Genomic DNA, 22,351 nt, shown 5'->3' with positions numbered 1-22,351 from the left:
AAAGTAATGCTACATAAAAGCTGCTACATAAAATAGACTTTATTTGGACTTATACAATTTAGTATAAAATACCAAAAAATGTCTGACAAAAATTGCTGTAGGATTTATGAACAGTAATTTTTTAACTTTGTCTAATGTCTTATTTTAAGTTTTTCAGGTTGCATTTTTTTGTAATTTATTTGATATTTGAAATCTATAAAATATATCATGTTGATAAGGAGCAACTCTTTATGACCTTAGCATTTTTCAACTGTTTTTAGTCATTTGTAATTTAATTTTAGTGCTACATTTAAAACATTTTGCTTAAATTTAAGTACTTTACTTTAGTTAAGTAGTTTTAATATCTGTTTGTTGCTTATAATAATACTTATTTAATTATATTTGAATAAAGAAGCTTATTACTTAATTTAATCTAATGACAACTGACAAGTGTTGTAAACTAAAATAAAAATTATTATTTATTGTAGTATTTTTTATTACTTATTTTATAATAACTTGTATTAAACTGATGTTTTTTTTTGTTTTCTGTGTTTTTATGAACCTTATAAAGGTTAAATATCTAATTTTAACATTACACTACTTTTTTAATTTCTAAAATCTAGCTGAAGCCAGGGTTGCCCAAAACCTGGATACCTTGAAAAACCTGAAATTCGACAATTTAGGCTAAAAAACCAGGAATTTCAAACAAAAATCACTAAAAAGGCTGGAATTTTAAACAATTTTTTCTTATTGAATAGTAGAATTTTATTCTGACACAAAAAATCTAAAATACAGATAAACAATTTTTGTCATCATCAAAATTTTATTTAAATAACTTTAAATAACACAGTTTTTAACCTTAAATTTGACTATAAATCAAAAAAATATATTAAACTTCTACCTAAAACCTGGAAGAAATTCAGAAAACTTGGAAGAAATTTCTCAAAAACTAATGATAACCCCTTGAAAACTAATTGTGCAATTAGTACATATTATAGCACATTTTCAAATTTTTATAACGTATTTTACTTTATCGAAAGTCATAATATGTATTAAATAGTTCTTTTATAGTCTGAAGAAATGACTTTTACAATGGTTATTTGTTCATTTTCATTGTTTAATAAAAATAAGAAGACTATTTTCTTTAGGGCATAAGGGGGGAAAAAACACATTTTTCACAATTTGATCCTATTTAATAGATCCTATTTAATTTTAACTAAGCTACAAGATTATTTTTACAGATTTAAAAAGTTCTAAATAACTTTTGAGATATAACTGGTCAAAGTCAGAGCTGACAAAAGTTCATTATGAGAGATGTAAACTAAAATGGCAAAAATAGACTATTTAACTAAAAACCTATTTCCTCCTACGTTTTTTGAGATAAATACCTTAAACTTTCAAACGTAGGAAAGAATTTTAAGAAAATTACAAAATAAACATTTTATAAAAAAATAAACTAAAAAAAACGTTTTTTTTTTGTTTTTTTGTTATAACTTTTTTTAAATTCTTTACAACAGAGTTTTCTAAATATTCCAAGGAACATTTCCTGAAAGTTTGAGGTATTTATCTCAAAACATGGAGAAAAGATAGTTTTTTAGTAGATTATCTGATAGATTTGCTGTTTTAGTTTGTGCCTGCCATAGAAAACCTATTGTAGGCTCTGACTTTGACCGCCTATATCTCAAAAATTTTTTGAATTTTAAAAATCTTTAAAAAGTCTTATAGCTTAGTAAAAACTATATAAAATAAGATCGAATTGTGAAAAAAATGTTTACTAACCCCCAAAGCCCTTAAGTAAGAATAAGTAAATAAATTTAAAGGTTTTTTTATACTTTAATTTATTTGTCATTTAATTCTTCATGTTGGCTACTGACCATTTCACTAACTATTTGTAAGTTGAGGCAAATTCTAAAAAAAAACCCAGAGTTTGATACTTTTTTTAGTCAAAAACTTATATAAAAATAATCAAACAACCTAGAAGACAGTAGTAGTTTCAATATGCAAAACAATAGCATTTTGATTAGATAAGAAATAAATATTACATACAAAATAAAAGTTATGTATCATTCAGAGTTTCATTAATTATATTATGCATTTAATGTAGCATTAAAATATCTTTTCAGTGACTGTGTACTATCAAAAACATGTTTGTCTTTTAAGTTCAGTTTTCTACAGATTTTTTTTAACCTGAAAGATAATCAGAAGACATTAAAGAAGTTTGTAGAAAACCAGTAGCCACTCTAATTTTTGATTATGTTGGTTTTAGTTTTCAGGTTAATATTTTTTCTTAGAAGCTATGGCTACTATTAATATATATTTTTTTATTTAGTTTACACTAATAGGTTAAAAAATGTTCATAAAGAAAATTAGATTCAAATTTATGTTGTGTAGTACAGTACTTCTGAAATGGGGTTCCAACGCCTCTCAGGGGTTCCGCAAAGCCTTTTGAAATTTAAAAAAGAACATTTAATTAAACATTTTATGTAAAATTAAAATTAGGGGTTCCGCGGAAAAGTTTAACTTTGGAAAAGGGTTCCGCCACTAGAAAAAGGTTCAGAAGCATTGGTGTAGTACATTATTTTTAAATTTTAAATGGAAAACTCTTATATTAGTTTGTGAAAATAATAAAAAGCTGAAAAAAAAAGTTAGTTTGAGGATTGTGTATCAAAATAAAAAACAATTTTATTCCTAATTTTACATTAACTTACAAGTTTTAAAACCTTAATTTATTGGTTTCTAGAATTTTTTTCCCTATATGTTTTAAAGGGTTAAAGTAATCATGTAGTTCAACAGGTGCAAAACTATTGTCAGCAAACAAGTTGAATAAAAATTAATAAACAAAACTTCATGAAGAAGAATTTAAAAGTACTTCACACAACATAATGAGTATAAAATTAAAACTTAATAGACTGTTTTGAAGTATAATAGTTTTTATATATAGTATTAAAATAAAAACAAAAAATCACAAAGAATAATTGGCATACCTCCGGACGATTTGATAAACTTTAGTATTATAATATTGCTGCTCTTATTTAAAAGGATTATAATTTGTTTTTAAAATTTCATTAAATTTATAATACAGTAAATGGTATATTTTGGTAATACAGTGATTAGTACACACCAAAGTACCTCTAACTCAGGATATCTCAGGCTGATTGGAATTTTTTGAAAATTTTACTCTAGTTTACTAGTTTGTTAATTCTCAGGAGATTTATTATGACAAAAATATTTTTTCCTTAAACATGTATTTTTATTTAGTCCTTCTGTTTGTTTATTTCCTAGTATTTGAGCTTGATTAACAGTATATTTTTTTTTAGTTTATGGCCAAACTACTTGTAATTGAATTAATTTTCAAGTCAACTCAGGCTGGTTTGTTGTAACTACCTGTAGTTCATCTACTATCTGTAAATATATATTTTTGTCTCAAATAATCTCAGCCCTGCTAACAAAGCGCTAAATTGTAACAATACTGAAAATACAATTAAATACAGTTTAATTTTAATAACAACATATTTAAACAATACTCTTTATTTCACTAACACATATTTATTAGCTAATTATTATAATTATACGCTAATATCTTCATTGGCAAACGCTAAAATTTATATTTTGAATAATTACACTTTAACTTTGTTAGTTTCAATCATTTAAATCTACTAACTTTTAAACAAACTTATCAAAGTTATATCATGACATTAACAAATCTTTAACACTTTAGATAAATACCAAAAGAAGTAAAAAAACTTCATACATATCACCTTTCTTTTATAAATTACAATATGTTTTTAAAACACAAAAGTATATATTATGTGAACCTTATTTGTATGAACCAATTTTAGATTTTATAGAAAATATAAATCACAATGTCAAAGAGGAAACCAGAAGGAAAAGCGGTCCAGTACGTCAACCAGGCGTCCCTGATGCACAACTACGGCATCGCTGAATACTGTAGGACCTCCATATCGGCCCTGTCAGGAGTGGTTGCCGGCATACTGGGACTCACCGGGTGGTCAGGCTTCCTGTTCTACATATTCTGTGCTTGTTGCTTGTTCCTGGGACTCATGCTGAAGTCTTCAAGTCCCAAAGATGATTCCTCAGTTTCTTCTGAGGGCAACCAGTACTTTGTCAAGAGGATGCAGCTGCTGTGGGCCAATCAGAGCGGAGCTTTGTTCACTTACATCTTGAGCTGGACCTTTTTGTACAGTCTTGTGCATGTTTATTAGAACATTCTTGTGTGCTAAATTGTATTTCTATTTATGTGCAGTAGTTTTAAATAGGTATTTTCTTGGCCAACTAAAATTTTGTTTTAGTGTTTAACATCATGACAAACTAATTTGGTACTAAAACATTTCAATTTCTAAATTTATGATTTTTAGTTAAATAGTTTTTACAAAAATTTAAAACAATAATACTTGTTTTTCGTTTTTTTGTACCTAGTTATGTGTTATACTTAATTAATAAATGAAGTGTCAAAAGTCTATTACTTAATAAAATTGTTGTTTTCTTTTTGATATAATTTTCTTTTTTTTGACATAATTAAGTACATAGTTAATTACTGTATTCTCTGACTTGTTGATTGTTTAGAGAAGTATTTAGTTAAATATTACAATAATTTAAAATTCAAAATATTGTTTTGTTTTTTGTACTTTCTAATGTTTTGTACATATTAATTTTTAAATTTATCTATAACTTATTTAAAAGAATACATTTAACTATCAAGTAAATACTTGCAATGGAAGATACAAAGCACGGACTCGCTTCAGGAGACTGCAGGGCTAAATCACTCAAGCAGAACTTGGAAGGATGGAGAGAATTTGTAGTTCTTGCATCAAAGTTGACAAGGTTTGATGATATACAATAAAATAGTAAATTTCTGCTACATACTTTAGGGCACAGGGGGTCCAACATTTTATTTTACTTAAAATAACATTGGTTCTTATATGAAAGCTTCAAGTACAAACTACTTGCGAGTTTTCATAAAATAAAAAACTATTCTTTACCTTTTAAAGTAAAAGTAATTTTTGAAAAAAGTTTCCAATACAAAGGTATGGATTGCAAATTTTCAGGGTCAATGTTCTTGAAAATTTGAAAAATACTAAAAATCTTTCTTCTCCTTCATTTTTTGAGCTAGACACTTCAGACTTTTAGGAAATGTTCCTTTTATAGTTTAATAGACTTTGAGTGTTGCGATTTTAAAAATATATAAAGAAAAAATGATATATAAAACAAAAAAAAAAGGTTATTTTTTTATAAAAATTGTAATGTTCAAAATTTAAAAAATACTGCAGTAAATCTTTTTAAAATTTGATAATGGATTTTCTGTGAAAATTTTAAGAAGATTGTTAAAAAATGAAGGAGAAGATATATTTTTTATTAAATAGTCTTTTTTAATGTTTTTGGTTTGCGCCTTCCATTAGGAACCTATTGAGGTCACTGAATTTGATCATTCATATCTCAAAAATTACTTTGAATTTTTTCAAGAAGTTAGAATGTCTGATAGCTCAGATAAAACTGTATACAATAAGGTCAATTTGTAAAAACCAAGGTGGATCCCCCCACCCCTTTGCCCTTAAATCTACATTTAACTATTGTAAGTTTAATTAAAATATTATTTGGAGAATATGTCGATTAGATACTAGGCAAGCCAACATTATTTAACAAATTTCAACATTAACCCTTTTTTAAAAGCTCAAGCATTGTACTATAAAATAGCTGGTATAAAAGTTTTTTTAATTTCTTAAATTAAAAGTTTCAAGTTCAGGCAAATGAAAAACTATTTTTTCAAAATGGATTTTCTTAGAACTTTGAGAAGTACTATAACTATATTTTCTCCTTCATTTTTAAGCATTTAAGCTCAATTTAAAAAAAAGTGTTTCTTGCATTGTCAGAATATTTTGTACTATGACGTTAATAAATTATAAAGTTAACATTTTATGACAAAGAATAAGAGTTTATCTTTTTTGAAGAAAAATAGAGTTGATTAAAAAAAAATCCTAATATAAGTTTGTTTATTATTAAGTAAAATTAAGCAGAACAATTTTTAAAACTATGACTTTAGTTCTAAGAGAGATTTTCAAGGAAAATGTTTTTTTTTGCCCTATAATTTAGGTCTTCCATAAAAAACCTCTCTGACTTAGTTCTTTTCTATGGCAAATCTCATTTGAATAACAAAAGATTGTAAAATACAAATGAATTTAGGTATAGTTGAAAATGTTTTATATAATATATTTTAAATACATTACAATGTAAAATATTGAAAGGAAAAGAGTACCTAACTTATTGTAACCATTAGGTACAAAGTTTAATAAAAGTTACTTGAATAAAACTAACTTATATTCCTGGATATTGATAAAATGCATTACAAATGTGAACAACGAAACATGAACATTATCATTCAATATTAAATATAAAAGTAAGACTGCAAACTTACAAAGTGTGATAATAACTAATGTGAACAGCAGCTGTAGTTCTTCTTTTTAAAGAGCCTAAATAACAAAAAAATACTTCAACTTTCTTCAAACCATAGTTCTACATAAATGTTTTTTATAAAACATTGTTAAGGTAGCTTTTAAGCAAAATGCTTTTTAACCTTTGATTTTGATAGAAGGAGCAATGGTTTTATGGACGGTTTATTTAAATGTAGACTAAAATTTTATAAATATAAATTTTTGACTACAAGCTACTTTTAAAAAACTATCAAAATCTAATGTGTTCAAGTTTATAAATTTGATTTTGTTTATTTAAAAGTATTAAAAAAATTAAATAGAATTATCTAGAAGTTGATGAGTGTTATGGGCATAGGGTGTCAATGATTTTTTTTGAAAAATTTATATAAGATGTTATTTAAAAGCATACTATAGTTAAAAATATTGACTTTTGAATTACATTAACAACAAAAAAAATTTTTATTTCAAGTTTATGAAAAATACATTTTCATGGCCAATCCTCTAGGAAATTGAATAATATCACTGTATCTTAGATCTTATGCTAAAAAGTGTGTTGTTCAAAATGCTTGAGTATTCAAAAAATGATTATAGTATGATTGTAAACATGTTTCTTCAGCTATTTAAAAAATAACTGTATGTATATGGTTTTTTTTATAATTTTAATTTTTCAATAAAAGCAAAACAATTTTCAATATATAATTAAGTAGTTTTTTCAGTATGCTGGTTTATTATTTGTTAGAATACGCTTAGAAAGTTTGAAAAACAATGCTGAAGTTGAGTTTTTAGCAAAATAGTCTTTTATCACTATCTTAGTTTGCTTCTTTCATAAGTAACCTGTTAAACACTTTATCTCAAAATACGCTATGTTATTTTTATGCTTCAAAATAGCATACTTAAAACAGAAAATAATAATGTAATACCTTAAACAGCATATTTTTTAACTAAGTTAGGTAATATTTGAAAAAATAATCTAAAATGGTTTAAGTTATTCACATACTTATGAAAAAGATTTGAAAAAAAAAAACAGAAAAATCACCTTAATAAAAAAAAAATCTGACTAAATTTTTTGTTGAGTTAACTCCAGCATTTAAAATGCTTAGAATTTCAAAAAGTAAATTTTATTATCTTCAGATAATATCATTTACTCTACACTTTCAAAAGGTCTATTAATTATCGTATTACATAAGTTGAAATTTTTTTTTACTCACATTAGTTGTATGTTTCAAACAGTTTTAATTCACTATTCTTATAGAATCATGTGAAAGATGGAGTGGTATAACTAAATAAATATCCAAAGTATTTTTACAGATTGGAACAAACCTTTAAAATAATTTTAATAAAATTTAGTCAACCAAACCATTTTAATCAAAATCTGTTAATTAATCATTATACTTCATGTTTTTTAATTATTTACACAAATTAGTATTCCAAAAAAAAATTACATATAAGAACAATCCTACTAACCATTCATAGTAGTTTAAATAAACATATAGTCAACTAAATAATTTATTCAAAACTGACATGTTAGTTTTTAAACCCAAAGTTTTTTTTTCAATACAATATCAACTAAAAATGAATAAATTATTCCAAAAATATATGACCTACAGTTGTAAATTTACTTGTTGTCTATATTCAAAAAAAAATTACATAATTGAAACTTAATAAATTCAATAGAATAAATCTTTTTTCCAGATGGGAGCAACCGTACTACCCGTTCATTGTGTTTTCCATCATAACTTTCAAGTTCTTGTTGGTTTGGTACCTCGACCCCTCCTTCATCACTGGCGTGTCCATGTTCCTGCTTGTGTTGTTGGTACTCGACTACTCTGTTCCCTTCCTCACTCAACTGATATTCTCCCCAGCAGATTGGAACGGTAAGAAACAGAAGGAGTTCTCGAGAGCTTGCGAAAGTCTTGCAGGTTTGTATTTGGTTTTAGTTTGCATTTTGTGTATAGTTTAGGTAGGTTTTAGAAAATTTTATTGAGTTTATGTAAAATTCTAAATATTTTTTTATAAGTTTATAGGCTATAAACAAAATAGATTTAAATATAAAGTTTTAAAAGTTTTTGGCTCTTATCTTCTATCTTTAAATATCTTTTTCATTTTTATGATTACTTAATTTAATACTAGGTTTTAATTTTTTGTTTTATTAGTGTTTTGTGATAAAGTTTGAATATTTATAACTTACTAAATTTAAGTAAAAAAGTTTGACATTAAAAAAAATAAATATCAAATGTGTGTCAAGTTTGTTTTAGCCTAATTATTTAAACTTTGTTTCCAGTAAATTTACATAGTTGACTCATAGGGAAAACTGCTTTCAAAACAAAACTCAAGATAACAAACAAAGCTCAACTTTATTGATTAGTTTTTTCTTTGTTCTATGAAGTCTTATCTTCTACTTTGAAAGCATTTTACTATCAAGTTTCGACTTTAGCTGTATTGGTTGATGTTTAAGTATGCTTTTAAATAAAAACTTTCTATCAAGTTTAGATAATAATCTGAAATTGTTTATATAAATGTATTTAAAAGTTACAATAAACTCCTAAATCGTAGAACAAATACAACAAAAATGAACTTACTTCAGAACGTTTTATATAAGTATTTTAATTTTTTAATTTATTTATTTACAAGGCAACAATGTTTCTCCCCTAAGGGATCTTCAGGCCTGTAAAATAAGATAAACATAAGACGATGGACAATTTAAGAAAATACAATAATGCAAAAAATTATAATTGAATTCAAATTAAAATTAAAAATGTATAGCGCTATTAGTGCCCAAGGAATAATCCTTGCATATATAAGTATTTTAGTAAAAAAAATAAAGTTTATGTGCAAAGGAAAGACTAAATTAATAAGTAAACTATAAGCTTTACATTATTTAAGAAATAAATTTTAATCAGTGTAAGTGTTTTAAGTATATGAAACTGTCCTTTAACATTATAATTTTTATGAAAGTATGAAAATGGGTATATACCTGTAAAAATTCAAAAGGAAACCCAACAGTTGAAAGTGTCATGTTTAAAAAAGGTAAACAAACAATCTTAACATTTCGTCTTACAAATACCAAAAAGAAAACATTTCAACAAATTTTATTAAACTATTCAAGATGCCAACTTTATTTCATTTACTTTCTTTTCATTAATGACTGTAAACTTCTAAAATTAAAAGTTATCCAGTAACAATTTATTAAACTGAAATATGCCACTTATAAAAGATTTTATTAACAATTCAATCAAATGCAAGCACTTTGTTAGCCATAAATTGGTAACTGCAAATATTAAATTTCTAACTAATTAAAGATTTCAAGCAATAAATTGAAAAAAAATAGTAAAAATAATAATTCATATTAGCACAGATACAGTTAATTCCTTTTATTTAACAAACTTACATGTATATACATTAATTGTAAAAATTAAATTGCATACTTAAATTTTAATTAGTTTAGTTTTTCAACTGATAAAGAAAAACATTTACAACAATAAGCAAACAATCTCAGTAGATGCAACCGACGGCATATAACATTTTATAAACCTTTAAATATTTGGTTTTGCAATATGAAAATATGACGTTAAATAAAATTTTGTAAATAAAGTATTAATAACTAAATAGTTAACAATTTTATTTCTTACATGGGCAAGCAACACAAACATGTGTATTATATAGATTTAAATTACAAAAAAAAATATATATTTAAACTGCAAGTTGTTTTTGATGTAAAAAATTTGAATTTAAAACTTTTTTTAGATGCAAGAAACACCGTCCACAACATTTTTTATATTAACATTTTCTTTCTATTTTGTACAAAGTTAAAAAGTTTAATTTAAAAAATTGAAATCATCTTTTTTACAGACTCAGCCAACACAGTGCACATTTTTAAAATAACATTTTACAAACCTGTAAATATTCAGCTTTCTTACTTGAAAATGGGTTGAAAATAAAATAAAAAGTTGTTATAAAAAATTATCGTTTAATTTAAAAGTTAACAAACACCTCTTCACATACGCAAACCACACAGTGCACACTGCACAACTTTGTAACTTTTTGTTCTGAATTTGAAAGAGTTTTAAATTCATTTTAAATCACTTACTTTCTATGCCCCTTATTAGCTATCATTAATTTAACTATTTGTTTACATTAAATTGTATTATCAATCTAATATATTTTAGCAACTAATTTAAACATTATCACAACAGACTCAGCCAACACAGTGCACGACCATGTAACTTTAAACATTTTTTTTTTATCTTGTACCAAATTTAAAAAAATAATAAAAGGAATAACAAACAATTTTTTTACAGACTCGGCCAACACAGTGCACGACCATGTAACTTTAAACATTTTTTTTTATCTTGTACCAAATTTAAAAAAAATAATAAAAGGAATAACAAACAATTATTTTACAGACTCGGCCAACACAGTGCACGACCATGTAACTTTAAACATTTTTTTTTTATCTTGTACCAAATTTAAAAAAAATAATAAAAGGAATAACAAACAATTATTTTACAGACTCGGCCAACACAGTGCACGACCATGTAACTTTAAACATTTTTTTTTTATCTTGTACCAAATTTAAAAAAAATAATAAAAGGAATAACAAACAATTATTTTACAGACTCGGCCAACACAGTGCACGACATGATAACCTCTTTGTTCGAACTGAAGTACACCAACTCGTGGGTGTACGTCTCCTTTCTCACCGTCATACTATCCACGCTGTCATGGCTGGGCAACCTCATGCACAACCTCATGCTGCTGTACTTTGTTGTTATCGTCGTGACCGCGTTGCCCGGGCTGTGCGCGCACGGAGTCATGAAGATGGTCGGTGACAAGCTGAAGAAGTTCAAGGGAAAGAAGAACAATTAAGAACTCTGTGTTGATAAATTGAACTTTTTATGAGAAACTCTGTGTTTATATATTGAACTTTTTATGAGAAACTCTGTTTTTGTTTCAGTTAATTTAAACTGTTATACTGTAAAAATTTGAAACAACTTAATTCTAAAGTCTAACTTATGAAAACAAAACTACTAAAAATAATATTCTTTATTGATTTGATGCGGAAAATAAAACTCTGTGTTGAACTTTTTGTGAAAAACTTCATGAAGTTTTTTCTTCAGTTAATATAAGACTTTATTTTATAAAATTTAAAACAACTGGATTTTACATTCTTTTAAAAACAAAACTACTTAAGAGTACTAAACTCTGTTTTTCATAGCATTATTTTATAATAACTTGATGATGGGATAAATTCTGTGTTGAACTTTTTATGCGAAAATTCAAATTTCATGACATTTTTTCACCTAAAATATAAAATTTATTCTATAAAAATTGAAACAATTTAGCTCTAAAGTCTTACTTCTGAAAACAAGTTTATTAAACTTCTATATACTAAAACAAATTACGGAAACAAAAGCACTTAAAATTCTCAATAACAAATGTTACGTTTTTTAATTATGGTTACTTGAATAAGTTTTTTTGCATAGTTTTTGTTTTTTACTGTAAATATTTCAAATAATAAAGATTTTTTTTGTACAGAATTGGTTTTTGTTTTACTTGATTAATGAATTATGAAACTTTAAAATTTGTTAAAACATGTATTGTTTACTGAAAATAAAACTTATTTAATTAACTTATAAAATTTACAAACGGTAGTTGATGTACTAGCAAAACCATTTTTATTTTCTTTTTTACATATTTTTAAGTATATTTTTCACACCATTCTGATTACTATTTCCATAGTTTTTGTTAACACCCAAAATACTAGCTGGTTTCGGCACTATTGTACATATAAAAGCTGATTCAGTCTATTTGTTGTACATAATTGTGAACTATTCACATACGTGAGCTTAGATTTTGCCTGTACATTTGTAACATAAACTTCTAGCTTTTTATTTGCATAAACGTGTTTCGTACAAACAGAACTTACACCTGATTTCTATTATTTTCTTGTAAATTTTTGATGTATATATATTTTTTTTTAAATGTTAGCTTGGTGACATAGTTTAGTTAGATTAGCAACATTCAAATTATTTATTATTTTGATTAACCAGAGCTTATCTAAGACAAGTACTAAAAGTTTACTGATTTAGTTTTCCAAGTTATTTTTACTAAAATGTTAATAAACAATTTTCTAAATGGCAAATTTTCTTGCCTTTCTATCAACACTCAAGTGTTTTTAACAACCAAAACTATCTAAAAGTGCATTTTTTTAAAATTAAGTAAGCAGTATTTTAAATCCAGTAAAACTATATTCCTTTTGCATGAATGTTCATATATTTATACAGAGTTTTTTTTCCAATAAAACTTTTTTTGTTGCAGCTAGATTCATTTACTATTGTAATTAAACCTAAAAAAAAATTTGTGAAAAACATACAAACCATCTTATTTCTGCTTTCTATTGTACAAATCGTGTATTTTTATTTAGATAACTATATTATGACGTCAATTTACGACATAACCAAGAGGAAATTGGTGAATGTTCTCAATGAGTCGAAACCTTTGGTCAACCACACTGCATTTAAAACACAAGGCAAAGGAGGTGATTAAAGTTTTTCCATCATTTTTTTAATTAATAATAAAGTATTATCATTTAGAAACAAAAGTATCTCTTTTAAGTATGTAAAAAAGTTAAGTATGTACAATTTTAACTTTTAAGACTAATTATAGATGTTAACAAAATAGTATAAATATATTAATAAAGAGGCAACGGAGATTAAATGAATTGTTTTGATTTTGAGAAATTTGTTTAAAAAACTTATAATATATCAACATTGGTAGATAAAATAAAATGTTAACTCTACATATAGATATAAATTAAAATGTAGTGTTTTAAGTTACTGAAAGTAGTTGATTTGATTTTGGAACAAATACTAATAATATATTTTTCAGTAAGCTATAGTTTTAACTTCTTTAGTTTTACTCAGAAAATAATTATAAAGAACTTAATTTAATTCCGAAAGTTTAAATTTTACAATATTATTCAAGTTCTCTAAGATTTTGTTTTAAATTCAATCTTGCAATTGTTTAAGAATAGTAAGTTTAGTCAAAAAATTTCCTTTTTCATCTAATTACAGTTTGAAACTTAGTCCAAAATGTTTTACTTCTAAAAAACACATTCTGCAATTACGGAAGTAAAAACCTCAGTTTTTAAAATTTTCGACTTTTGTTGCATATTATGATTTACAATAATTTCTGCATCCGTATAGAATACTATTTAATCGCATTTTTATTATTATTTAACTTATGTCCTCCAATGGGACTAGCTTAGTTTTTGCCATTTATTTATATAGTTATTTGCCTTAACTAAAAAAATCGCTCAATTTACTTGATTGTAAAGAGCTTATTTAAATAAAGGTGTGCAAATTAAAAGAAAATTTATATAATACAAAAAATTTTTAAACAAGTAAATGTTTTTAGAGTTAAGACAGATTTTTACGTTCTAGTTTTTGAAAAGGTAACAATTCATTCTTATTAACAGACCCTAAGTAAAATGTTTGTAAATACAAAAAAATAGACACATTTTTTAAATAAGATGCATAAATAGAAGTGTGCAAATTAAATATTTTATTCACGACCAGTTTCGGTGGCAAAAAATTGGTACCTCTTCAAATAAAATAAAATAGTAAACTACACATAACAATGTTAGTTATCTATAATGTTATTTAAAAACTTATTCATGCGTGAAAATATAAACAAAAATAATTTTTAAAATAACATTATAGATAACTAACATTGTTATGTGTAGTTTACTATTTTATTTTGCTTGAAGAGGTCGCAATTTTTTGCAACCGAATAAAATATTAAATTTGCACACTTCTATTTATGCATCTTATTTAAAAAATGTGTCTATTTTTTTGTATTTACAAACATTTTTCCTAGGGTTTGTTAATAAGCATGAATTGTTACTTTTTCAAAAACTACAATGGATAAATCTGTCTTAACTTTAAAAACATTAACTTGTTGAAAATTTTTTGTACAATATATATTTTCTTTTAACTTTTTAGGCAAAAAATTGATTTAGGAATATTTTTTGTATGGTTTAATATAAGTTATAGGTAAGCCTAAGTATCCTATTACTTTCTACTCACATTTATATTGTATTTAGTTTAAGTAAATGATAAAATTGAATAATTTTAGTTTCTTTTTACCAAATAAATAGCCTAAATTTTTGATTTGTTAAAAAATGCTATCACTTAAACATACTTTGTTAGAGTTACAATTTAAAAAAATTTTCTCAGTATTTTGTATTAAAAACAAATATTTCATTTTTTATTTAGGTGCTATAATTAAAAGAAAATATTACTAAAAAATATGAATAATATAATGAAATATTCAAACAGAAATACGACAAAGAATGCAAAAACTCGTAGAAAGAAAATTATCAAGTGCTGAATCACTAGTAAGTTTTTGTTTATTATTATTATTATGTTAATGCATTTTATATTACCTAGATTGAATTAGTTAATAAACAGTTTTCAATTTGGGTACATAAGTAGAACTAAAACTGTTGTTACATCTCTTTAAACTTTCAGAGTTTTAAACTTAAACGTTTTATATGCTAGCTTTTAACTTTAAAAAACTATAATGCAGATAAAAGACCTTGAAAACGAATCCTTCAAGTCATCCATAAACTTACAAGCACAGATGAAGAGAGAAATCACTAAGTTCAAAACGGAGTATGAATCGCTGAAAAGAAGCGTTTATGTGAGTTTTTTTATATTTTAATTTGAAAAAGTAAAGCTATACTACAGATTTTATATAAAATTTGGTAGAACTATATTTCTATCAGTCCATTTGCTTTAGTATTTCTTTTACTAAAAATTTTAGTAAAACCATTTTAAATCAATAAATGGTTTACTGTATATTATTATTTAAAATAAACTTTTTTATAATTTTTGTACAAAGATATTAAGACAGAATACACTTTCCCCAGTGTGTTCGGCTACTTTAATTTATAAATGTCACGTATTATTAAGTCAACTCTGACGTGCAAAAACTTGACCTTTTAATAAAAGCTGTTTGGTTAATTCATTATGACAAACTTAACTGTAAACAGCTTAACTTCAGTGTTAAGAGGTATAGTTTTAATAAAGATTTTTATGTGTTTACATTAAAGTATGAACAACACTTAACTTTTACAGACAATTAATCATAACTATGAAAAAACTTTTGTCAATTATTTTAATCAAAAATTTTCAGCTAAGAAGTATCTTTTACAAGCATTTAGTTATTTTCAAACGTTTTTTTATTATATCCTTTATATACTTGGAAAAAAAAGAAAAAAATAGTTTCATCAGTTTTAAATAATCCGTACAGTTTACATTAAAATTTTCATAGATGTTATTTTTCTGAAAAAAAGCTTCAACATAACACTTTTAAATAAAATCTTTCAAAGTTCATCAATTTTTTTTTCTTTTTGTTAAAGTTAGGTTTTTAACACTAGTGCTTAAATAGTAAATTGTTCAGTTAAATATTGTCTTCTTATACACACTTATTTATAGAATCAACAAATGTCGAGATACGGAGCAACAAATTACAACTACGAGGGATCATCAACAAATATAAATTCTTTAACTAATAATGTTAGTGTCTAAATCAATATATTCAATAAATATAAATTCACCAACTAATGTTGTTAGTTTCTACATTTTAATTATTCGTTTGAAGTCATTCATTTGTTTCTTAACTTTTTTATACTAATTGCTTCAAATAGTTTTTTTATGAATAATAAAAAGAATTATAATTTTAAAACTTTTATTTTTATTGATACTTAATGTTTTACATTATTTAAAACTTTTTCAATAAAATACAGTTTATAAAGTTCTAGCAATAAAAAAATTGGTAAGAAGACTTTATTAAAGAAACAATAGTCAAGTTTATCACATTTTGTCTTAAATTTCTAGTTTTTAGCTTTAAAGTTATGTTACTACAATTTTGTTAAGTTTATACGGTCCAAATATAGTTACAAAGTTTATTATAAAAATAAAACTTTATTTGTACAAGTTATATTAATCTTTCTATTCACATTATAAATTTGCATGTGTATTTCAATCACGTTTTACAATATTTTTATAAATTAAGGGCATAGGGGGGGGTAAACACCCTTTTTTGGTTTTTGATCTTATCTTATATAGTTTTCACTAAGCTACAAGATGCTTTTTACAGATTTAAAAAATTCAAAATAATTTTTGAGATATAGCCGGTCAAAGTCAGAGCCAACAATAGGTTCCTTATGGGAGGCGCAAACTAAAACGGCAAAAATAGACTATTTTACTAAAAATCTATCTTCTCCTATGTTTTTTGAGATAACTACCTCAAATTTTCAGGAAATGTTCCTTAATATATTTAGAAAATTCTGTCGGAAGAAATTTTGAAAAAAATAAAAAATAAAAATTTATATAAAAAATAAACAAAAAAAACAGTTTTTTTTTTGTTTTTTTGTTATAAAATTTTTTTAATTTTTTAATTTTCTTAAATTCTGTTCCGAAAGAATTTTCTAAATACTGCAAAGAACATTTCCTGAAAATTTGAGGTAGTTATCTCAAAAAACGTAGGAGGAGATAGATTTTTAGTGATTTCTAGTTATTTGCCGTTTTAGTTTGCACCTCCTATAAGGATCCTATTGTTGCCTCCGACTTTGACCGGCTATATCTCAAAAGTTATTTTGATTTTTTTAAATCTGTAAAAATAATCTTGTAGCTTAGTAAAAACTATATAAAATAAGATCAAAAACCAAAAAAGGGTGTTTACCCCCCCCCCCCCCCCCCCCTATGCCCTTAACTCAGCATTTTTTTACTAGTAGACATTTAAATTAGAATAATGACTTACGCTTTTTGTTTAGCCAATCTATTTATTCAGTATTACTTAGCATGTAGATCTTTATGACACTTATGTTGCATATCAATTAAATTTTGTGCTTATCTCATCTTATGCAAGGTTGGCTAGAAAAGAGTATTAGTTCAGTTCAGATAAAATTTTGTGTAAAGCTTGCTCGAAAAAAAGAGCATTTTGTTACTATTTGTTATACCAATAAAAGTATACTATAAATATGAATCCTTCTTTAACAAAAAGAATTATATAGTTTTTACAACACTTGAAATATTTTTATTTAGGCAAAACTAAATAATTTAAAAAAAATCAAAAGTTTCGAAGTGAGTTCCCAAATAAGTATATTTTTCGAGCATGCTCAAACAAATCTAATTTTTATTGATTCAACTTTTATTGTCTTGTAAACTTTTATTGATTTTTTAATGTTCTGTCGTGTAATCAAACAGCTGTTTATAAAACTAAAGCTTTTGAATAGCTTACTTTTCTTGCAAGTTTAAGTTTAGATTAGTGGCTATAAAGTTCAAAAAGTTCAATAAATTGTGGTTAAATCTGATAATTTATATCATTTTATAGCTTTTGGTATATTTAAAACTATAATACAATTATCATCAATACATTAGTTGTCTTGTGCATGTTAAGTTTTTTAATTTCCTTCAAATGGAAACATCTGACATAAAATTTTGTTTCAGTAGTAGATGAATGCTATTATTAAAAGTACGTTCCAAATTCCCACTTCATTGTAAGAATATTTGTTTGCATAATATTTTATAGAATTTCAAGAGAAAAATGTTTTTTTGTTGACACAATAAATTTATAAGAATAAAAGTTATTGTTACACTACATTTTAAACTTAGTTTTTATTTTTATTATTTTATTGTAAAGTTTACATTGCAAGCTCTGTTAAATATTTTTTTAAGATTAAGTTTTTATTTAAAAAATACTAACCTCATTTTGAAATACAAACATAGTAAATTATTAGTATTATTTATACAACACACATTATATACTTTAAAACTTATTTTTGAAATTATATATATTTTTTTAAAGTAACACTTACGAACAAATACAAGTTTTAAAAGCTACAGTGAATGTTATCACTTACAACAACACTTCTTTTATAATATACCAATTATTTATGTCTTCTTAAAACTGTACTCTCGGTACAAAGTGTTTAGCAACCAAAGTTATGTTAATAATGAATTCTATCCAAAAAATTCATTAAAAACATTATAAGAAGTGATTTTGTTAATGCTTTATTATGATCCTTAAACTAAATTAAACTTATAAATTAAATTTTATTATTAGGATAAATTACTCAGTAATTACTATTTATTTCTAGTAAATACATGAACTAAATTTATTGACATTGCTTTAAAAAATGTTTACTAACAGTTATAAGCTATTCGATTTGTTAATTAAGCTTTTTATTGAGATTATGCCTTTTTATTAGTTTAAAGTACTTTAAAAAAATAGTTCTTGGATTTTTATCCGTTTGATAGAAAAAGAAAATATTAGTTACATTTAATCCATAAGCCACTCTTTGTTTAACTCACTTATTTTTTTAATGAAATAAAATTAAGTGTTGTGTTTTTTTCTAAAAATAATCATTAATGAGACAAGAATTTATAAACTACAATTTAAGATACTTTAAATAAATTTAAAATTATAATCTTTGAAATTTATAGCAATGTTATTTCTTTCTTTTTAACATATGTCGGTATTTTGCTAAAGCATCACTGTTATGCTTGTTGTTTTAAAATAATGCAGTTGACCATGCGAAAGCTTTCACTGAATAATTCATAAAATAAATAATTCATAATTTCTTTTCATGGAATGCTTTTTGTTTAGCTTGTGTGATAAGCTTTCTTTAAAAGGTTTAAAAACTAGTTCCTATCAACTGTAAAGATCTCTATTTTGAATATTTTTGCAACCTTTTTTTTTATATACTCTAGCTTGTACATACTTATTTTTTGTTCAATTTTTTTATTTTTTATTTTTATTAGTTTTTTAATATTAATAGCATTTTAAAGATAAGGCTTTTCACACTTTTAAATACATTTGTCAATTGTTTTTTTTTTGTTATAATTTTTACAACTTATTGTAGTAAAATATTAAAAGTAAGTATAAAAATAGTACTTACTGCTTTTAAGCTATCAAAAAATGACCAACAAAAATTTAATCTAGTTTTTATAAAAAATGTTAAAGTTTTTAAAATAGTAATCTAAACAAATGGTATACAGTTTTTTTGTATTTAATATATGTGAAAGTCGAACTTCACTTTAACTTTATGTTTTAAACTTTTTTTTATGTTTTAATGTTGCAAGCATGACTTGCAGCTATAATGTAATGACAATTGCTAAAAGCTATTTTCAAAATATATAGAATTCAACATTTTTCTTATTTTAGATAAAGTATTTAATTCTTAAAATGAAAATTTATCAAATTGATTTAAAATTTACTTTATGATTTTTTTTTTGCTTTCTATTTTAAATATTTAAAAGTTTAACACTTCCAAACTTATGTCAAGTTTTACCAAACTGAAGCATGAAATTTATGCTTTTACAACATCAAAGCGCTGACCATACAAAAATTCATTATTTATTGATAATTTCAACTAAGCATCAAAAGTGGTTGAAAATTTGTTGTAAAAATAGTATTAAGAAAGACAAACTGGAATTTTCAAGTTGCTTTTCTTGCTAAAAAACATTTGTTTATTTTTTCAAGCTGTTTTCAAAACTGTCAATTTTTTAAGTTTTAAAAGCTTATTAATAATATCCCTGTAAGCAAAAAGAATTTAGTAGTAAACACAACAGTTGAAGTTTAGTTTGAATAAATCTTTTAATAATTAGATTCAACTTGACATCGCTTAAATATAGCTTAAATTGGTTTGAAAACAAATTTTATATGATTTTTCCACTAGCAAAAGCACTAGAGTCTTGTTCTATGTTAATTATTTGCAATTTTTTAAAATATTATATTATTTTTATCGTTAAAAGAAATACTTAATTCATTACTTGACCTGTTAAAATATAAAAGACACTTAATTATGATTTTTTTTAAAGGAGTATCCAATTGAATAAAGCTTCTTAAGTAAGTGTGACAACAATATAAATTTTTTTAACTGTGTGTACAAAAAAATTAAGTTGAAACAAAAGGTGCAGCTAACAAAATTTGTGGTAATGATTTCATCTTTGACACTACATTTTAGACAAGTTATTTAAGCGATTTAATTTTTAGATATAATTTATAAAATATATTATAATGTTGACTTAAATAGTTCTTACATTACTATTAACAGCAAAACACAAATGAAAGAAGTCCGCTTCTGATCCAACAGCAGAGGTTGTTGCAAGAATCAACTAGCACCATAGAAAATTGCAACATTATCGCCCACGAAAGTGAACGAATTGGAAATAACATAATAACTACAATGGACGAACAGAAAGAACAACTAATCAACACTAGAAATATCGTTCGTTTAGTTTTATTCAGTTACAATTAATTTTGAAAGTTGTCTGTTTAAAAATCTTTTTAGTAGGTATTGGAAGTTTTATTTTTTAGATTAAGTTTCGTTAAGTTAAGTTAGTTACAACTAATATTCAAGTTTGTTAAGAAATACATAATCGTTTAAGAAAATATTTCATTTGAATAAAAGTTATAACCTTTTGTTTTTTGTTTTCCTCTTAAAAAGTTAAGTTGTCTTCAACATTTTCTAAGTGTATATTTGTATTTGCTGGTCCTTTACTGATTAGTTTTAAAAGTAGCTAGGCGAAGGTTTAAGTACTTTTTAAAGTACTTGAGTTTTCTCACTTTGTCTAGTATAATATACAAGCATTATTCAATTTGATTCTGGATAAGTAATTATTAAAACATGTTCTGTTTTAAGCTTCTAAACTAGGTAGTATCGTAATAAATTGTACTCCTAATAATTTATTATTTGTAAAAAGTAAGTTATCAATTTTTCTTGGCTCAAATAAATTCTACAAGTACATATAAATATATCAAAAAAACTATAATTTTTTAAGCAGTAAAAGTCATAGAGTTAATTTTTTTTTGTATTTAAACATTCATACAAAACAGGTGGACAACACAACATCACATTTGAAGCAATCATCAAATTTAATTTCCTCAATAAAAAGATATATTATATTTAATAAAATATTTCTAATAATATTCATTATAACTGAACTGATAGGAATTGCTCTTGTTGTTTATTTTAGATTTTTTAGTAAAAAATTATAGATATTTTTCAAATTTACTTTTTCTTTTTAATGTAAAAATCATAAAGTCGGGAAAACTCTTCATAATTTGTTCTATAAATGGTATTAGTTGATTTTTAAAATAATCAGTTGTTGGTATGAGTCTTTTTTTATCTATCACAAAAATTTTAGAATGGAAAATTTTACTTAAAAACTGTCAAAATTGTTACCTGGTATGACTTATAACTAATATTTTACATTTATCATGATTAAAGTTTATATTTTAGTCTATTGACTTTTTACCAAGTTCAAGTGTAAAAATCGTGTCATATGCAATGCAGACAATCACTTACAGGAAATGTGCCTATGATGTCATAATATGTGCTTATGACGTAATAATGTATAAAATCGTGATATTGCATTTGTGCCTTCAATTTATATTGAAATTTGCTCAAAAATACTGCCTTTTTGAAAAAAAGTATGCAATTAGTTTTGTTTTTATTGTTTTTATATTTACTTTTTCCAACTTTTGATTTTCATGTTTTTATAAAAGTGTGCATAATTCTTTTTTACTATGCACAGAAAAATTGGTGAGTGACGAACCAATTTTTTAAATCGTGAATTGATTTATTTTACCATTTTTTTATAGACTTAACGCTCGTTATATAAATGAAAACTGATAAACTATCATAAGACTCATTGTTATTTCAGTAAATTTAATAATACACTTTGTAAAATTATATCCACAGTCTTTGGTATGTCTTTTTTTAAATGCTTGAATAAATAATATGTAGACAATCATATGTTGTTTACAGCTGTAACATACGTTTTAGTTAAATTTAATTATTATTTTTGTAGTAAATACTTGATTTCCATATTAAAGTAACAGTAATTTTATTC

The 22,351-nt window shown here is 24.4% G+C and overlaps 3 protein-coding genes across 3 annotated transcripts; all 3 read left to right on the top strand.

The window, feature by feature from the left end:
* The first annotated feature begins 3,823 nt into the window (after positions 1-3,823).
* LOC145834822 (ER membrane protein complex subunit 6-like) lies at positions 3,824-4,443 on the top strand. The gene has a single exon (XM_082942333.1). The coding sequence runs from the start codon at positions 3,843-3,845 to the stop codon at positions 4,200-4,202; it is 360 nt and encodes a 119-aa protein (XP_082798459.1). The 5' UTR covers positions 3,824-3,842; the 3' UTR covers positions 4,203-4,443.
* Positions 4,444-4,680: 237 nt separating this feature from the next.
* On the top strand, positions 4,681-12,843 carry LOC145833854 (ADP-ribosylation factor-like protein 6-interacting protein 1). The gene is made up of 3 exons (XM_082941073.1): positions 4,681-4,821; positions 8,118-8,344; positions 11,041-12,843. Exons 1-3 carry the CDS (start codon positions 4,712-4,714, stop codon positions 11,289-11,291), a joined length of 588 nt encoding a protein of 195 aa, XP_082797199.1. The 5' UTR covers positions 4,681-4,711; the 3' UTR covers positions 11,292-12,843.
* LOC145833853 (uncharacterized) lies at positions 12,690-22,107 on the top strand. Its single transcript, XM_082941072.1, has 6 exons — positions 12,690-12,963; positions 14,765-14,823; positions 15,015-15,128; positions 15,926-16,006; positions 20,551-20,724; positions 21,333-22,107. Exons 1-6 carry the CDS (start codon positions 12,690-12,692, stop codon positions 21,492-21,494), a joined length of 864 nt encoding a protein of 287 aa, XP_082797198.1. The 3' UTR covers positions 21,495-22,107.
* The last annotated feature ends 244 nt before the right edge of the window (positions 22,108-22,351 follow it).

Source organism: Thalia democratica, chromosome 4 (assembly GCF_965202585.1).
Source record: "Thalia democratica chromosome 4, ktThaDemo2.hap1.1, whole genome shotgun sequence".
Classification (NCBI taxonomy): domain Eukaryota; kingdom Metazoa; phylum Chordata; class Thaliacea; order Salpida; family Salpidae; genus Thalia; species Thalia democratica.
This window is presented reverse-complemented; position numbering and strand designations above follow the sequence as displayed.

What these genes read in the sequence shown, in the direction of transcription:
- LOC145834822 (XM_082942333.1), top strand. Translation starts at nt 3,843, where the DNA reads ATGTCAAAGAGGAAACCAGAAGGAAAAGCGGTCCAGTACGTCAACCAG.
- LOC145833854 (XM_082941073.1), top strand. Translation starts at nt 4,712, where the DNA reads ATGGAAGATACAAAGCACGGACTCGCTTCAGGAGACTGCAGGGCTAAA. An exon ending in CTTGCATCAAAGTTGACAAG is followed by an intron (nt 4,822 to 8,117) that starts GTTTGATGATAT and finishes TCTTTTTTCCAG; the next exon opens with ATGGGAGCAACCGTACTACC. An exon ending in AGCTTGCGAAAGTCTTGCAG is followed by an intron (nt 8,345 to 11,040) that starts GTTTGTATTTGG and finishes ATTATTTTACAG; the next exon opens with ACTCGGCCAACACAGTGCAC.
- LOC145833853 (XM_082941072.1), top strand. Translation starts at nt 12,690, where the DNA reads ATGTTCATATATTTATACAGAGTTTTTTTTCCAATAAAACTTTTTTTG. An exon ending in TAAAACACAAGGCAAAGGAG is followed by an intron (nt 12,964 to 14,764) that starts GTGATTAAAGTT and finishes ATATTCAAACAG; the next exon opens with AAATACGACAAAGAATGCAA. An exon ending in CGCTGAAAAGAAGCGTTTAT is followed by an intron (nt 15,129 to 15,925) that starts GTGAGTTTTTTT and finishes ACTTATTTATAG; the next exon opens with AATCAACAAATGTCGAGATA.